At 35.0% G+C, this 16894-nt stretch overlaps 1 protein-coding gene across 1 annotated transcript; it reads right to left on the bottom strand.

Moving 5' to 3' along the window:
- Positions 1–10929: 10929 nt before the first annotated feature.
- Positions 10930–11904, bottom strand: LOC101425568 (olfactory receptor 4K15-like). The gene has a single exon (XM_004482704.3). The coding sequence runs from the start codon at positions 11902–11904 to the stop codon at positions 10930–10932; it is 975 nt and encodes a 324-aa protein (XP_004482761.3).
- Positions 11905–16894: the final 4990 nt, after the last annotated feature.

Below are 16894 nucleotides of genomic sequence, written 5' to 3'. Positions count from 1 at the left end.
GAAAAGGTGTGTATTTTGTCAAATGACTTTTCTGCATCAATTGAGAGGATCATGATTTTTCTTCTTTGATTTATCAATGATTTTCTTGTTTTGAACCACCCTTGCATACATCAGATAAAATTACTTGATCAAGGTATACATTTCTTTTGGGTTCTGTTTGCAAGTATTTTGTCAAGGACTTTTGCTCTATAGTCATTAGAGATATTGATCTGTGATTTTCTTTTTTCATAGTATCTTCACCTGGTTTTGGTATCAGGGTGATGTTGGCTTCATAGAATGAGATTGGTAGTGTGCTTGCCCATTCAATTTTTTGGAAGAACATGAACAAGATTGGTATTAGATTGTCTTTGAATGATTAGCAAACATCACCTGTGAAGCCATCTGGTCCCAGGATTTTAATCTATGGGAGATTTAGGATGATTGTTTCAATTTCTTCACTTGGGTTTTTGTGGTCTACTATTTCTTCTAGAGTCAGAGTAGGTAATTCATGTGTTTCCATGAATTTGTCCATCTCCCCTACATTGTCTTGTTTTTTGGTATACAGCTGTTAATAATATCCTCTTATGATCTCTCTTATTTCTGGGGGGTCAGTAGTAATGTCCCTCTCTAATTTGTGATTATATTTATTTGCATAGTCAATCTTTTTTTTTTCTTTGTCAGTCTAGCTAAGGGTTTGTTGATTTTATTAGTCTTTTTAAAGAACTAACCTTTTGTTTTGTTCATTCCCTCTATTTCTTTTTCATTCTTGATTTCCTTTATTTCTGCTCTGATCTTTACTATTTCTTTCCTTTGGCTTGGTTTGGGATTAATTTGCTGTTCTTTTTCTAATTCCTCCAGCTGTGCAGTTAGATTTTTAATTTTAACTCTTTCTTCTTTTTTGTAGTAAGCATTGTGGGCTATAAACTTCCTTCTCAGCACTACCTTTGCAGTGTTCCATAGGTTTTGATATGTTGTGTTCTCACTTTCATTCATCTCAAGATATTTGCTGAATGCTCTTACTATTTCATATTTGACCCATTGATTATTTAAGATTTAATCTCCATATAATTATGAATTTTCCCTTTTTCCATCCATTATTGATTTCCACCTTCATTCCATTATGATCAGAGAATGTTTTATGTATAATTTGAGTCTTTTTAAATGTATCGAGACTTGTCTTATGACCCAACATATGGTCTACCTTGGAGAAGGATCCATGAGTACTTGAAAGAAAGTATATCCTGCTGTTTTGGGTTGCAATTCTCTACAGATGTTTGTTAGGTCTATTCATTTATTATATTTTTCAAGTTCTCTATTACTTAATTTTTCTGCTGCACAGATGTTCCATCCAATATCTAATTGTTATTTTGATCTATCCAGCAATTATCATAGACACATCTATTTCTCCCTTCATTTTTGTCAGTGTGTACCTCATGTTTTTTTGGGCACTCAGGTTAGGTTCATAAATATTTAATATAGTTATTTCCTTTTGGTGAATTGTTCCTTTTATTAACATATAATGATCTTCTTCATCCTTTATAACTTTTTTGCATTGAAATCTATTTTTTCTGATGTTAGTATCACTACTCCAGCTCTATTCTGTTTACTATTTGCATGGAATATTTTTTTCCAATCTTCACTTTTACCTGGTTGTGTCCTTACATAAATGATGGGTCTCTCGTAGACAACATATAGATGGTTCATAGTTTTTTATCCATTTTTTCAGTCTGTGTCTTTTGTTTGCGGAGGTCAATCCATTAATGTCAATGTTACTACTGTAAAGGCATTATTTACTTCTTCAATTTGTCCTTCAGCTCTCGGTTGTCTTATTCTACTGTCTGTCTTCTTATCCTTTATATTACCCTTCCTAATAATCTTCATTTCTAATCTCTTGTACAAGTCTCTTGCTGTTGTGTTTTTTCTTTAGGTTGCAGCACTCCTTTTAGTATCTCTGGTAATTCTGGTCTTTTGGTAACATGTTCCATCAGTGTTTATTTGTCTGTGAAGATTCTGAACTCAACCTCATTTTTGAAAGTCAGGTTTGCAGGCTACAAAAATCTTGGTTGACATTTTTTTTCTTTCAGTACCATAAATACATCATACCAATTTCTTCTCCACTCCACGGTTTCTGATGACAATTTGGCACTTAATCTTATTGAGTTTCCCTTATCTGTGAAGCTTTTTTTCCCCCTGTGCTTTCAGAATCCTCTCTTTTCTCTGATATGTGTCATTCTGAAAAGTAGGTATCTATTCAGATTTATTCTGTTTGTGGTATGTTGTCCTTCTTGGATATTGGAATTTAAGTCTTTTATAAGGGTTGGGAAGATTTTAGTCATTATTTCCTCAAATATTTTTTATGCCCTTTTTTTTATTATTTTCTACTCTGGGACACTGATAATGGGAATGTTTGTGCATTTCTCATTGTCATTCAAATCCCTGAAACTCTGTTCCATTTTTTCCATTCTCTTCTCTTTTTGTTCTCATGTCTTTTCCCATTGAGATGTTCTTCAAAATCACTAATTCTGTTTTTGAGCATCTCAAATCTGCTCTAATGTACCCCTAATGTATTTTTTTAGGTTTTATTTATTTTTCAATTGTCTTTTTTTAAAGATACATAGATCACAAAAAATGTTACATTAAAAAATGTAAGAGTTTCCCATATACCCATCCCCTGCCCCACTCCACCCACATCAACAACCTCTTTCATCATTGTGACACATTCATTGCATTTGGCAAATACATTCTGGAGCACTGCTGCACCATATGGATTATACTTTACATTTTAGTTTACACTCTCCCCCAGTACATTCAGTGGGTTATGGCAGGATATATAATGTCCTGCATCTGTCCCTGCAGTATCACCTAAGAAAGCACCAAGTTGTGAAAATGCCCCCACATCACATCTCTTTTCTCTCTCTCTGCCCTCAGCTACTATCATGGTCACTGTCTCCACATTGATGATACAATTTCTTCTATTGCTAGAGTCACAATAATTCTAGAGTAGAATATCATTAAGTCCACTCTAATCCATATTTTATTCCTCCATCCAAGGAACCTGGGATGGTGAAGAAGACACTTGGTGAGCATAAAGTACAGTTTAAAATTCTAGGAAAAAAATGTAACAGACTTATAAAAATGAAAGACATGATGGATAAGATGAAAAATACATTAGACCATCTCCATCTATAAATCGAGAAGCTTAGATCTCACATGACTGATGGATGTGATTCTCCTGCTTGCATTTGTTGGCACTTTTATTTTAGGGTTATGGTTAGTGTTTGGGTTAGATGTGCCCTTGATACTGATGACTATGCTTATGAGAAATTTCAACTAGGTCTACTGCTGCAGGGTGCCTAAGATTTACCTCCTGAGAGCCTCTATGCTGTTCAAATGTGGCCAGTCTCTAAGCCAAACTCAGCATGTAAATGCATTACCTTCCCCCCAGCATGGGATATGACTCCCAGGAATGAGCCTCCTGGTGTCGAGGGATTACTACGAATCACCAGCTGGTGATGTCACTAGAAAATGAACTTGAATAAAAAGGGGAAATTGTAAAAACAAATGAGTTTACATAGCTAAGAAACTTCAAAATGTGTTGGGAGGTCCTCAGAGTGGTCACACTTATACAATTCTCAGCAGGATTTCAGATACAGACAAAATAGATACAACCCCAGGTACTGTGCTCCTGAGGGTGATGGAAACTCACAGGTTCTACAGTCATGGAAGATGGCTCTAGAGTTCAGTGCCTTGTCAGTGGGCCCTACTTTGGAGTTTGTGCTCCTGAGTGTGATGGAGTTGGACTCAGATATAACCTTTCTATATGCCTCTTCTATCACTTTTACTGAATCTATGGTTGATGCTGGGGCTGGTGTATACTCAGGAGACTTGAATCTCTGGACTGGCCATATACCAGCTGGGTCCTGAGCCTCAGCAGAGTTGCAACTCTTACTCTCCAGTTCATTGGACTTACCCAGGTCAACTAACAGGGAGGTGAAGATGGTCTAATGTATTTTTCATCTCATCCATCATGTCTTTCATTCTATAAAGTCTGTTAATTTTCTTTCCAGAATTTTAATCTGTGCTTTAGGCTCACCAAGTGTCTTTTTAATAATCTATATTTCTTTAGTCATATTTTCTTTAAATTCTTTGCAGTGATTTAGGAGAGTAGTGTGGTTATTACTGATTAATTGTCTTAAATCCTGTATCTCTACAGGATATTTTGTTAGTTCCTTTGGCAGGGTCATCCCTTCCTGTTTCCTAGTATGTCTTGTAAATTTTTGCTTATTTCTAGGCATTTGAATATGTTGGTGAATTTACTCTATGGCCAATTTCTCTCTCACCTATTGTTTTTTGTTTTTTTTTCCACAGATCTTCTTTGATACCTGGTTCAAATTATTCTAAGTTTAAAAGTGCCCAGCTTTAGTTATCCTAATTGTTCCAGGGACTCACTAATGGGTCACAGATTTTCTCCAAGAGGTTAGGATATAGAGAGTTCCATAAGTTTTTGTCCATGCAATTTACAGACCAGCCAGTAGGTAGTGCTCATTGAAGGACCTTTCCACAAAGGTGTTTCAGTCTTGGCTTTCCTGTGTTCCTTTGTTGAATCTCCAGAGGAGAGATTCAAAGTGGGCCATGCTGGCTGAATTCACTGAAGTAAAGCACTTAACACTCCCTCAATATCCCTTGAAATTGCTGACAAAGAAGAATAAGCCTGTTCCCCTCTCTGTCAACTGAGTGAGCCAGGTGTTTTACTCCAGCTTAATATCTTGGGGGTGGGGAAGGGAAGATTTTTCTAGCAGTCTCAGGAGCTTGGTAACTCATGTTTGTCATTTTGGTTCTTTATCTCTGCCTCTTACTCTCCTGGGAGTTGTATAGCACTGTCTTGATCTGCTGACCCCCAAAGCATACTCCTTGTACAGCTTTTGGCTCTTTCTCCATTGTTTTTGTGAGAGCATTCAGCTCTGGTTGTTAGTAAGTCTCCATCTTCCACATTCTCCCCCACCATGATTCATTTTTAACTACAATCCCTAGAACAGAAAGTATTTTAAGAATGAAATTAATGAGCTTGTTGCACTTAATATTGTAAATATGTCAAAAGTCAGATAGGCAAGTGGTGGACTTGGCCCAATGGTTAGGGCTTCTGTCTACCACATGGAAGGCCCATGGTTCAAACCCTGGGCCTCCTTGACCCATGTGGAGCTGGCACATGTGCAGTGGTGATGCGCGCAAGGAGTGCCATGCCACACAGGGGTGCCCCCCACGTAAGGGAGCCCCACGCACAAGGAGTGCATCTTGTAAGGAGAGCTGCCCAGTGTGAAAGAAAGTGCAGCCTGTCCAAGAATGGCACCACCCACATGGAGAGCTGACACAGCAAGATGACGCAACCAAAAGAAACACAGATTCCTATGCCACTGACAACAACAGAAGCAGACAAAGAATATGCAGCAAATAGACACAGAGAACAGACAACCAGGGTGGTGGGGGGAGAAGGGGAGAGAAATAAATAAAACTAAATCTAAAAAAAAAAAGATTAAGGCTTTGATTCAACCATGTCATTAAAGTGAGACTCAACATTGTGTCCCAGTCCCCTTGGTGGGGTGATAAATGAGACTCTCACATGGAAGTAGACACACAAGGAAAACTACAGAGGATCTTGCAGCCCCGGGAAGAGAGGTGAACCTGATAGTTTATAGCTGACCTCGTGAAGAAAAAAGAACAGCTGAGCCCAGAAAGGAATGAGCCTCAGAGGAAAAGAGATGAGCCCTATGCCAGTCTACACGTGAGATAAGAAGAAGCTGCAACTACAGAGCTTTAAGAGGAAAAAGGAAGGCTGAACCCTTGCAGTCATTGCCCATTGTCTTGCTTTAACACATGGCAACAGACTATGTGTGAGGAAGTACTTCTTATGGTACATTGAGTTGGACTCTTTAGGACCTTATAACTGTAAGCTAACTATAAGCTACTACCCCAATAAATACCCTTTATAAAAGTTGACAAATTTCTGGTACTTTGCATCAGCACACCTTTGGCTGACTAATACAATATACCTTTGCCTATTTTTCTACTAAGTTGAATAATTTATTTACATGTAAAAATTATTTGTACATTAAGAAACAGTCCCTTTTTGTCTGGTATATGCTGCAAATACTTCCCTTCAGTATGTGGTTTGCCATTTGACTTTATTTACAGTATTTTTTAAACATATGAGCTTTCTAAATATTTGTGTTTAAACTTACCAAAATGATTTTTTTTTCATTTTGTGCTAGACATCTTAGAAAGGTTTTCTTTATTTCAAGAAAAAAAAAGCACTCATATAAAAGTCTATAAAGAGAACAGTAAGAACAATTGTACACCATAAATTAAATATGATGAAACTGTCAAGTTCTTATGATCACAAAATGCACCTTCATTGACTCAAGAAGCAATAGAAGATCCCAACAAACCAATAACTAGTAAAGAGATAGAATCCATAATCACAAACTTCTAAACAAAGAAATTCCAGGACCAGATATCTTAAAAAGGGGAATTCTACTAAATATTCCTAAAGAATTATCTCCAATTCTACTCAAAACTCTTCCAAAAAAATTGAAGAGGAAGGAATGCTCCCAAATTCATTCTACAATCACCTTCATTCCAAAACCAGATAAAGACAACACAAGAAAACTACAGACCAATAACTCTTATGAATGTAGATGCAAAAATCATTAATACTAGCAAACCAAATCCAAGAATACATTAAAAGAATTATACATCATGATCAAGTGGGATACATCCCTAGTATGCAATGTTGGGACAGCATAAGAAAATAAATTAATGTAATATACAACATTAATACACTGAAAGAAAAAGACATGTATGATCATCTCAGTGCAGAAAAAGTATTTGACAAAATCCAGCACCAGTTCTTGATAAAAACACTTTGAATACTAGGAATAGGAAGAAACTTCCTCAATGTGAAAGAAGTAATATATGAAAACTCCCCATCTAACATCATATAATTGGGAAAGACTGAAAACTTCCTCCCTAAAATCAGTAAAAAAGATAAGGATGCCCACTGTAAACAGTGTCATTCAAAATTGTAATGGAATTTCTTGCCAAAGAAATTGGGCAAAAGAGAAATAAAAGGCACACAAATTGGAAAGGAAAAAGCACAATTTTCTGTTTTTTCAGATAATGTGATTCTATATAGAGAAAATCCTGAACAATCAATAACAAAGCTCCTAGAGCTGATAAATATATTCAGCAATTGTGGCTAAATCAACAGCCAAAAATCAGTAGTGTTAAACGAGCAATGAAAAATCACAAGAAATCAAGAAAAAAAAATTCCATTCACAATAGCAGCAAAAAGAATGAAACATTTAGGAATAAATCTAACCAAATAGTAGAAAGTATGTAAAGGACCTGTACATAGAAACCTACAGAATATTGTTAAAAGAAATCAAAGAAGACCTAAATAAATGAAGTACATTCCCTGTTCATGCATTACAAGACTAAATATCATTAATATGTCAATTCCAAAGCAATTTATAAATTCAATGAAAGACCAATAAAAATCTTAATAACCTTCTTTGCAGAAATAGGGAAGCCAATACATTAAATTTATATGGAAAGGCAATGGACTCCAAATGGCTAAAGCCATCTTGAAAAAGAAGAATCAATTTGGAGGACTCATGCTTGCTTATCATAAAACTTACTACAAAACCACATAATCAAAACAGCATAATACTGACAGAAGGACAGATACACAGACAAATGGATTTGAAGTAAGAGCTCAGAAATCAACCCAGCATTTCCCAGCTGAGAAGTCAAATCAACATTTATGGCCAAGTGATGTTTGAGAAGATGAGAAAGACCACTTAACTGGGAAAAATGGTATCTTCAATAAATGGTTCTGGGAAACTGGACCTCCATTTACAAAAAAAAAAAAAAATTGAATAAAATATTGAGGACCCCTACCTCACACCTTATTAAAAGTTAATTGGAAATAAATCAAATACCTAAATATAAGAGCTGGACCTATCAGATATGTTGAAGAAAATGTAGGGAAGCATCTTCAAGACCACGTGTTAGGATACGGTTCTACATTTTGTCACTTAAAGCACATGCAACAACAAAAACAAATAGATAAATGGGACCATACCAAATTTAAAAAAAAAAAGTTTGTTCCTGAAAGGACTTTCTCATGAAGGTAAGAAACAATGTACTCAGTGGGAGAAAATATTTAGAAGCTTCATATCTGCTGTGGGTTTAATAGCCAGATATATAAATTAATCATACTGTTCAAAAATAAAAACATAAACAACCCATTAAAAATACATACAAAAAATTGAATAGATATTTATTTAAAGAATTTATATATAAATGACTAAAGAGCTCATGACAAGATGCACATCACTAAATATCAGGGAAATGCAAACAAAAACGAAATGAGATTGCATTTCACACCCATTAGAATGGCTATCATAAAAAATAAAATAAACAGAAAATGTGTTAGGATGCATAGAAACAGGAACACTCATTCGTCATTGGTGGATTTATAAAATGGTACAGCTGCTGTGGAAGACTATTTGGGAGTCCCTGTGAAAGTTATTTATAGAACTACTGTAAGTCCCAGGAATCCCACTATTAGGTACACAACCAAAAGAAGTGGAAGCAAGGACTAGAACAGATATTTGTACAATGATGTTCATAGTGTCATTATTCACAAATGCCAAAACATGGAAGGCATCCACGTATCCACAAACTGATAAAAGGATAATTAAAATGTGGTATATACATATAGAATATTTTTCAGCTATAAAAGCAATGAATCTTGATACATGCAACAACATGGATTAACCTTGAAAATACCACATTGAGAAAAAAAAGCCTGTAACAAAAGGACAAATATTGTATGATCTCACTCATCTGACACAATTATAATAAGCAAACTCACAGAGTCAGAATCTAGAGTACAGGTTACCATAGGATGGGGTGGGGATAGGGATGGGAAGTTAAAGCTTAAATTTTAGAAAGTTCCTATTTGGAATGATGCAAATGTTTCAATAATGGATGATGGTGATGGTAACACAACAATGTGAAAATAATTACCAACACTTAAGTGTGTATCTTAATGTGATTAAAATAGGAAATATTAAATTGTATATATGATGACAGAATGAATTCCAAAAACATAAAATCCATTGTACTACATTACCTAGTGAATCCTAAACTGTACCATGGACTATAGTTAAGAGTATGATTATAAAAATGTTCTAGCATCCATTGTAACATGTCCCACACCAATATAAGATGTTAATATGGTGATGTATTGGAATCCTGTGTTTTATGCATAATTGTTATGTAAATACATAATTTCCATAATAAAGGGGGGAAAGTCCATATAGAAAAATAATTGTTACTGATAATTATCTGTGACATTTTGAAGTTCTTTCATGAATCCTGAAAAGAAAAGCTTTTGTTTTTGAACTAATCCATTCTTGTGAGTGTATAACCCTTTTGATTACATTATATCAGTGAGGTATGACTCTGATTGAGTTTCCTCCCTCTAAATGGAGCTGATATAAATGGAAGCACAGAAAGAGAAGGAAACCAACATTTTGATCTGGCAATGAAAGAAAGAGGATTGCAGGAAAACAAATCCCAAGAGGTTTAGAAAGGTCCCAGAGTCCAAAACCAGCAGAGCACAGAGGCATGGAAAGAGACCCCTGAGGACCTGACTACGAGAAGCTGCCTACAGCTGAAGAGATGAGCCTAGGCCGAAGAGATAAGCCATATGTCTGGAGCAGCAGTGACTGAGAGAGGAGGCCCAGTAAGAAACTAGTCCTATTCCTGGTTACCCCAGTAAGAGCTCCATCAGACGGAAGACTCTGGAGGGTAAGGCAGAGACCTCAGCAGAGTTCAAGGGCTATCTTTTCCCTTGGCAAGACCCCAGAATCAACAGCAGTTGACTTTGGTGAGAAAGCTAATCCTATGGTGCCTTCATTTGGACATTTCATGGTCTTGGAAATATAAGCTTTTACCTCAAATAAATCCCCATTATAAAGGCCAACACATTTCTGGGTATTTGCATCAGCAGGCTTTTGGCAAACTAAAATATTACCTAAAAAAGAAAACCACATTTTTTAATAAAAAGAAAGATAGCAACCATTAATTTCTACAGGAAGATATGATATTTCTACTAGGATTCAGGCAACCATCCTCATGAAACTAGAGTGGCAGAGAATTAAAATTTATCTTGAAATTACCCAGACTATTGTATCATTGTTCAAAAGACAAAATCATAAATAAATATAACAAACAGTGGTAAATAAATGTATGCAGTAAGATGTTATCCATGAATATGTTTATTAAGTAGTAACATTGAAAATTTCCGAAATGTGTTCATGAATGCAAATGCCTTTTTTGCTGGATAGCCATTGCATTTTGCACTTTTATTAACAACATTGTCATAAGTCAGACAATTGTCTTCATATACTCCCAGTCACATAAAGCAGTTCAATGCATATCATACATTGAATATCATGTAACTCCTATCATATACAATATTTACATATTTAAGTATATCTCTTATCTCTATGGTATAGAGATATATACCTTTCATCACTCTAAAGTTTGTGTATGAACCATTCTTTATTTGAGAGTGAAGGGTGTAATATTTTTTTTCTGTTGAAAGAAAATATTTCCCATTGTCTTTTAAACCAATAAACTTATACCTAAAAGGTTTTAAATCAAGAAGAAAAGTAGAAAACAAAAATAAAAAATGTTGGATTAAAGAGAATATTAAAATTATTGGTGGGCATTATTTAACTTTTCACTGTCATTATTAAACTTTCATTCATGTTTCTCAACCAATCTACTCCATACTGATCAAAATGATTTGCTTTCATCACAGTTATTCCATTTTTTTAACAGTCTAAAGAAACACTAAAGTGGTAACATTCCTATAATTTACTTTGTTTCCAGGAAATGAACATTTCTTATAGCTGCAAAAACCTGGCCAGTTTTCAGATACCTGCTCTTCAGTTTTGACATAGCTGCCTTTACCTCTTTGTTCCTTAGAGTGTAGATAACTGGGTTTAAAATGGGAGTAAATATAGTGTAGAACACAGCAAGGACCTTGTTAACTGAATAACTGTTGAAGGGCCACAGATAGATGAAGATGCATGGCCCCAAGTATAATGTGACCACAGCGATGTGGGCAGTCATTGTGGCGCGGGCCTTTGCCATGCTGGCAGTAGAGTGCTTTCTAACTGTGTTAAGTATCACAGTGTAGGAGATGGCCAAGAGGATAAAGGAAATCATAGAAAGAAAACCACTGTTTGCAACAATTAGCAGGCTGACAATATAAGTGTCTTTGCAGGCCAGCTTTGTCACTAGAGGGAGGTCACAGAAAAAACTATCTACTTGATTAGGGCCACAAAAGGGTAAGTTAACGGTAAATGACATCTGGACAGTAGTATGGATGAGGCCAACACACCAGGAGATGAGGACCAGACTAACACAAACGTGGCGGCTCATGATTGTCATGTAGTGGAGCGGTTTACAAATAGCAACATAACGGTCATAGGCCATGGATACAAGGAGCACCATCTCACCACTACTAAATAGATGGAGAAAGAACATCTGAACCAAACAGGCTTCAAAAGAAATAGTCTTGTGTTCTACCAGAAAGTCAGCAATCATTTTGGGGGTCGCAAAGGAGGCAACACATATATCTGTGAAAGAGAGGTTTGCGAGAAGAAAGTACATGGGAGTATGAAGGCAGGCATCTGAGGTCACAGTGAGGATGATGAGAAAGTTGCCCAGCAAGATTACTGTGTAAAGTATTAAAAATATGACAAAAAAGAAAGGTTGCAGTTCTTGAGAGCTAGAGAGTCCCAGCAGCACAAATTCGGATACCCGAGAAATATTTATCTCATTCATCGATTTTGGAAAGGACTTATTTTCATTTATCTGAATAAGAGAAAAACACAGATCAATCAGTGAAATGAACATGGGTTGATATCCCAGTTTCAACTCAATTGTTAGAGTTTCTGATTCCACTTAATAGATATCTGGATTTTCAGGTACACTGAGAATAATATACCAGAAATGGGTTGTCTTTTACAATGAAGATTTATCAGCTTACAAGCTTATGTTTCTGAAGCCATGAAAATATCCAAGTCAAGGCATCTTTGGGTGATGCTTTCTCACCAAAGACTGAATACCAGTTATCCTAGACTCCTCTGTCACAAAGCAAGATAAATGGCAGTGTCTTTTGGTCTCTCTCTTTTCTTCTGGCTTTCCTTGCTTTCAGCTTCTGGCTTCCATGGTTTCTCTTTCTCTTCAGCTGAATTTCATTCTCTCATATAGAACTCCAGTATGAGGATAAAGACCCACCCTAGGTCATGCATTACTGAGGTAACCTAATCACAAGAACTTTAACTGAAGGAACCTAATTAAAAGTCCATACTTAATATAGGTTTTTATCAAAGGAATGGATTAGCTTTAAGAACATGATTTTCTGTGGTCCATATGACTTCAAACCATCACAGTCATTGTAGGCGGTTTGTGTGTTTCTAGAAATTTGTCCTTTTCATCTAGATTATCTAATTTGTTGATATATAGTTATACATAGTATTCTCTCATAGTTTTTATTTATATAGGGTCAGTAATAATGTTCCCTATTCTTTTTTTTTTGTGAGTTCCCAATAAAGGTTTATTGTTTTCATTGATTCAAGTTTTGCTTCTGCTAATACTTTTTTTTTAATTGTCAAACTAATTTATCTCCTCATTCTAATAGCTGTTTTTTTATTCTGTTCATTTTGGATTTAGTTTATTCTTCTTTTGTAGATCCCTTAGTTTTGATGCTAGGTCTCTGAGCTAAGATATTTCTTTTTTTAAAATGTAAACATTTAAACATAAATTTCCCTCTCAAGCACTGTCTTTTCTGCATGCGACACTTTTTGTCATATTGTGTTTCCATTTTTATTAGCTTCAAGGTATTTCCTAATTTCCCTTGTGATTTTTTCCTTGTTCCATAGGATTTTAAAGAATACATTGTTTAATTTCGACATATTCATGAATTTTCCATTTCTCCCCTGTTATTTATTTCTAGCTTCATTCCATTGTGGTTGTAGAAGATATAGTGTAAGATTTTAATAATTTTGAATCTATAGAGAGTTTGTGATCTATCTCATGGTCTATCCTGGAGAATGATCCACATGCCCTAGAGAAGAATATCATGCCACTGTTGGATGAAATATTCCATATATATCTGTTAGGTCTAGCTGGTTTATACTATCATTGAAGTCTTCTAATTCCTTATTGATCTTTCTTTGAGATGTTCTATGTATTATTTTTTTATTTATGTATGTATTTATTTATTTACCGCCCCCCCCCCCCCAGCTCTCTGTGTCCACTCACTGTGTGCTCTTCTGTGTCTGCTTGTATTCTCATTAGGTGGCCCCAGGAATCCATCCTGGGACCTTCTGGAGTGGGAGAGAGGTGATCATTTTCTTGTGCCACCTCAGCTCCCTGATCTGCTGCATCCCTTATTATCTCTCCTCTGTGTCTCTTTTTGTTGTTGCATCATCTTGTTGCACCAGCTCTCAGCGTGGGCCAGCACTCCTGCGCTGGCAGTACTCTGTACAGGCCAGCACTCTGCATGAGCCAATTTGCACATGGACCAACTTGCCTTCACCAGGAGGTCCTGAGCATTGAACCCTGGACCTCCTATATGGTAGATGAAAACCCAATTGTTTGAGCCGCATCTACTTCCCTGTTCTTTTATTATTGAAAGTGGCATCTTGATATCTCTTATTATTAATATAGAACTATCTATTTCTTCCTTCAAAACTGTTAATATTTGTTTTATATATTGGGGTTCTGCTTAGGTCCATATATATATTTAAAATTGTTATAAAGTTTGTTGAATTGAACAATTTATCAGTATATAGTGACTCTCTTTGTATCCATAACTATTTTAATGTAAAGACTATTTTATCTGATATTAATAAAGTTACCTCAGCTTCACTTTAGTTACTACATGCATGGTATGTTGTTTTCTTTTTTTTTTCCTATGCTTTCATGTTCAGCCTACATATGTCTTTGAATTTAAGGTGAGCCTCTTGTAAACAGCATATACGTGGGTCATGGATTTTAATTCATTGTGCAAATATCTATCTTTTCACTGAAGAATTTAACTCATTTACATTAAAGCCCCAGTTGAGAGTGCAGGATTTCCTTTTGCTATTTGGCTATCCTAATAAGATAATTTTGCTATCCCAATGAAACAGATCTTTGTTTTCAGAAAATATGTCTTTCCACAGCTCAGAATTAAAGAAAATATGATTCATTCTGCATTTTATTTGCATCCCATGGACTGATATTTTATTAATAAAAGAATTTATACCATTGAAATTATTTTTTTCCTTATGCTAAACAGCTCTGGGTATTGACTATAGCAAAGTTGAGTTCTCATCATTGCTCCTAAGGTAAACACAATTTGATAAATAAAGACAGATATGATTATGCCCTCTTCTGTCACAGCCTAGCTTTATGAAATTGAATATTGCTTTTTAATCAAGTTTACCATTAATTGGAATGTAAGATGAAGGCATAAACTCTAAATTTCTTTCTAATAAAAACCAATTAATTTTGTTCATTCACTCTGAAGATTTAAAATCCTACTTTATCCAGGTCAGTGAGTTAAGAATTGGTGAAAGAGCAGTTAGCTTTATAACTTGCCACCTGGTGTTCTTTTCCTAATACAGTAATCGTTTTTTCATTTAGAGAAGATAATGTACATTTCTCTTCATCCCAAACATATTCTTTTGTAGATGAAATGATAGCATTTTTATTACTTAAAAACATTGTTTTTTAAGCTGAATAATATCCTTATATTCTAGTGGAAACACAAAGCTTTTGAAATAAAAGATTCTAGAATAAAATCACATCTGTTCATCTGCCAGCCGTATGACATCGAACAGTTTATTTAGTCATTCAGTACTCATTGTCATGAAGTATGAAATGCCGAGAATAATATAACCTTCAAACAGACATCAACATTTTATGTTAAAATATTCTATAAGTTAGAGCTCTTTAATAAATTGTAGTTACTGCACATATAAAACATTCCCAATTTCAGAAAAGTATTAATTATTTATAATTATACTGCACAAAGATGGTTTTAACTGACTTACACAGAAGTGAGTTTTCCATTGCTGGATGTGCTCAAGTAAAACCAATATATCATTTCTTGTTATATTTAGGGTGGATTAATACATGCATAGAGAGATTTGCTAGGTGACTCTTGTGTCCTTCTTAAAATAACATCACATAAAATTATCCTTTTCCAATACTTCTATCTTTGGGATATTTAAATTGGTGGCTAATACTAACAAAATTTGTAGAAACCATCAAACATTACTAGTTCAATGTAAAAAGCCTTCAGAAACTTTTCTTCACTGCTTGCTCCCTCTACCTTGTCTTCCTTCCTTCGTACCTATCAGTCACTGTAAACAAGAAGACAGTGATGATGCATAGTCCTTAGAAATATATTGTTTAATTTCTTTCACTTAAAGAAGATGAAAGGAGAGAGTAAGCACATTAGTCATGATCACTAAGGCTTACAAAGAGATTGACAGTTTGCTGGGAACACACTGACATAGCACTGAGATGAGTCATAAAGCAGTTTTGTTTTTTTCTGTTTTCTTTTTTTTTTTTTATAAAGAAGGAAATAAGGATGAAGTGTCCATAGCCAGGGTGGCCCTCTCCTAGGAAGTGGAACAGGGCTGAGTGTAGTATCCTAGTGGAGGTCCTGTGCATTACCATAGCACCAGAAACTCTCAGGTATTTGACAAAGGACAGTGAGGTTGGTAAAAGGAAGAGACAAATTAACACTGAAAACAAATTTCCTTACTTCATATGCTGCTTGGAATTTAGCAATTTTGATGCAATTTTGCTTTTGTTTATAAGAAAGTAAATGAAGAAAAACATTATCACAATAACTTGCACAGACCTAGAAATTAAAACAAATCCTACCCCTCACTAAAGATCAAATTAAGAGGATTGATTTCTCTTTTCCATTCTATTACCTTACAATTTAGCCTTTAGAAATATAAATAGACGCCTTCAAGGTATTAAAGCATATATATCAAGACATAGATCAACATTTCAACTATAATTTTTCATATAAGCCCACCTTTTTTAATCAGAAAAAAGTGTGGTAAGAAATGTTAATCAAAAGTCCTGCAAAAATATTTTAGGAAGTACCTCAAATTTCAACATATGATTTATTAGTGTCTATAAACTCATCAAATGTGAGAAAATGGAACCATTTTTTTCAAAACCTTGCTTAAAAACTTACAGGCTTTTTCCTTCCTTGATGTCACTTTCCTTTCATTTTAAAGTGTGGGTAAATATCTCCCTCCTAGCAGGAGATCAAATATTTGCAATCATCATATAACTGAGTCAAACACTTTGTCCTGTCATAGTGAAGTACTACAGTAGGGACAAAATTCTCAAAAGATGGTATCATATACAGGATATACCTTTCCCTTAATTAAATGCAGAGAAGGCGATTCTTACTTTCCTTAGTTGTTTTATACTCATACTGTCCTGTCTTGAGTAAAGAGAAACCATTCTAAATTAAAAGCTTTGCAAATTTTAGATAAATCACATAACGACATACCGTCTCAAGCACTCAGTTTCTCTTCACAACAAAGAGGGATAAAGTCTTTCTTCTAAACTCTAAAACTGTATGAGTATCTGGCTTTTGAAAATATGATCACCAAAGAATAAATCTATTCCATGTGAGAAATAATATATCTGCTTGCATTGATGGAAACAGTGTATGCAATCAAACAGGTAAAACAAACCTAGTTTTAGAAAAGAGAATCATCATTCATTCTTCTGGGTCATGTATTTTGAC

This window comes from Dasypus novemcinctus, chromosome 3 (assembly GCF_030445035.2).
Source record: "Dasypus novemcinctus isolate mDasNov1 chromosome 3, mDasNov1.1.hap2, whole genome shotgun sequence".
Classification (NCBI taxonomy): domain Eukaryota; kingdom Metazoa; phylum Chordata; class Mammalia; order Cingulata; family Dasypodidae; genus Dasypus; species Dasypus novemcinctus.
The sequence above is the reverse complement of the archived record's forward strand: the minus strand, read 5'-3'. Positions and strand labels throughout refer to the sequence as shown.

What these genes read in the sequence shown, in the direction of transcription:
- LOC101425568 (XM_004482704.3), bottom strand. Translation starts at nt 11,904, where the DNA reads ATGAATGAGATAAATATTTCTCGGGTATCCGAATTTGTGCTGCTGGGA.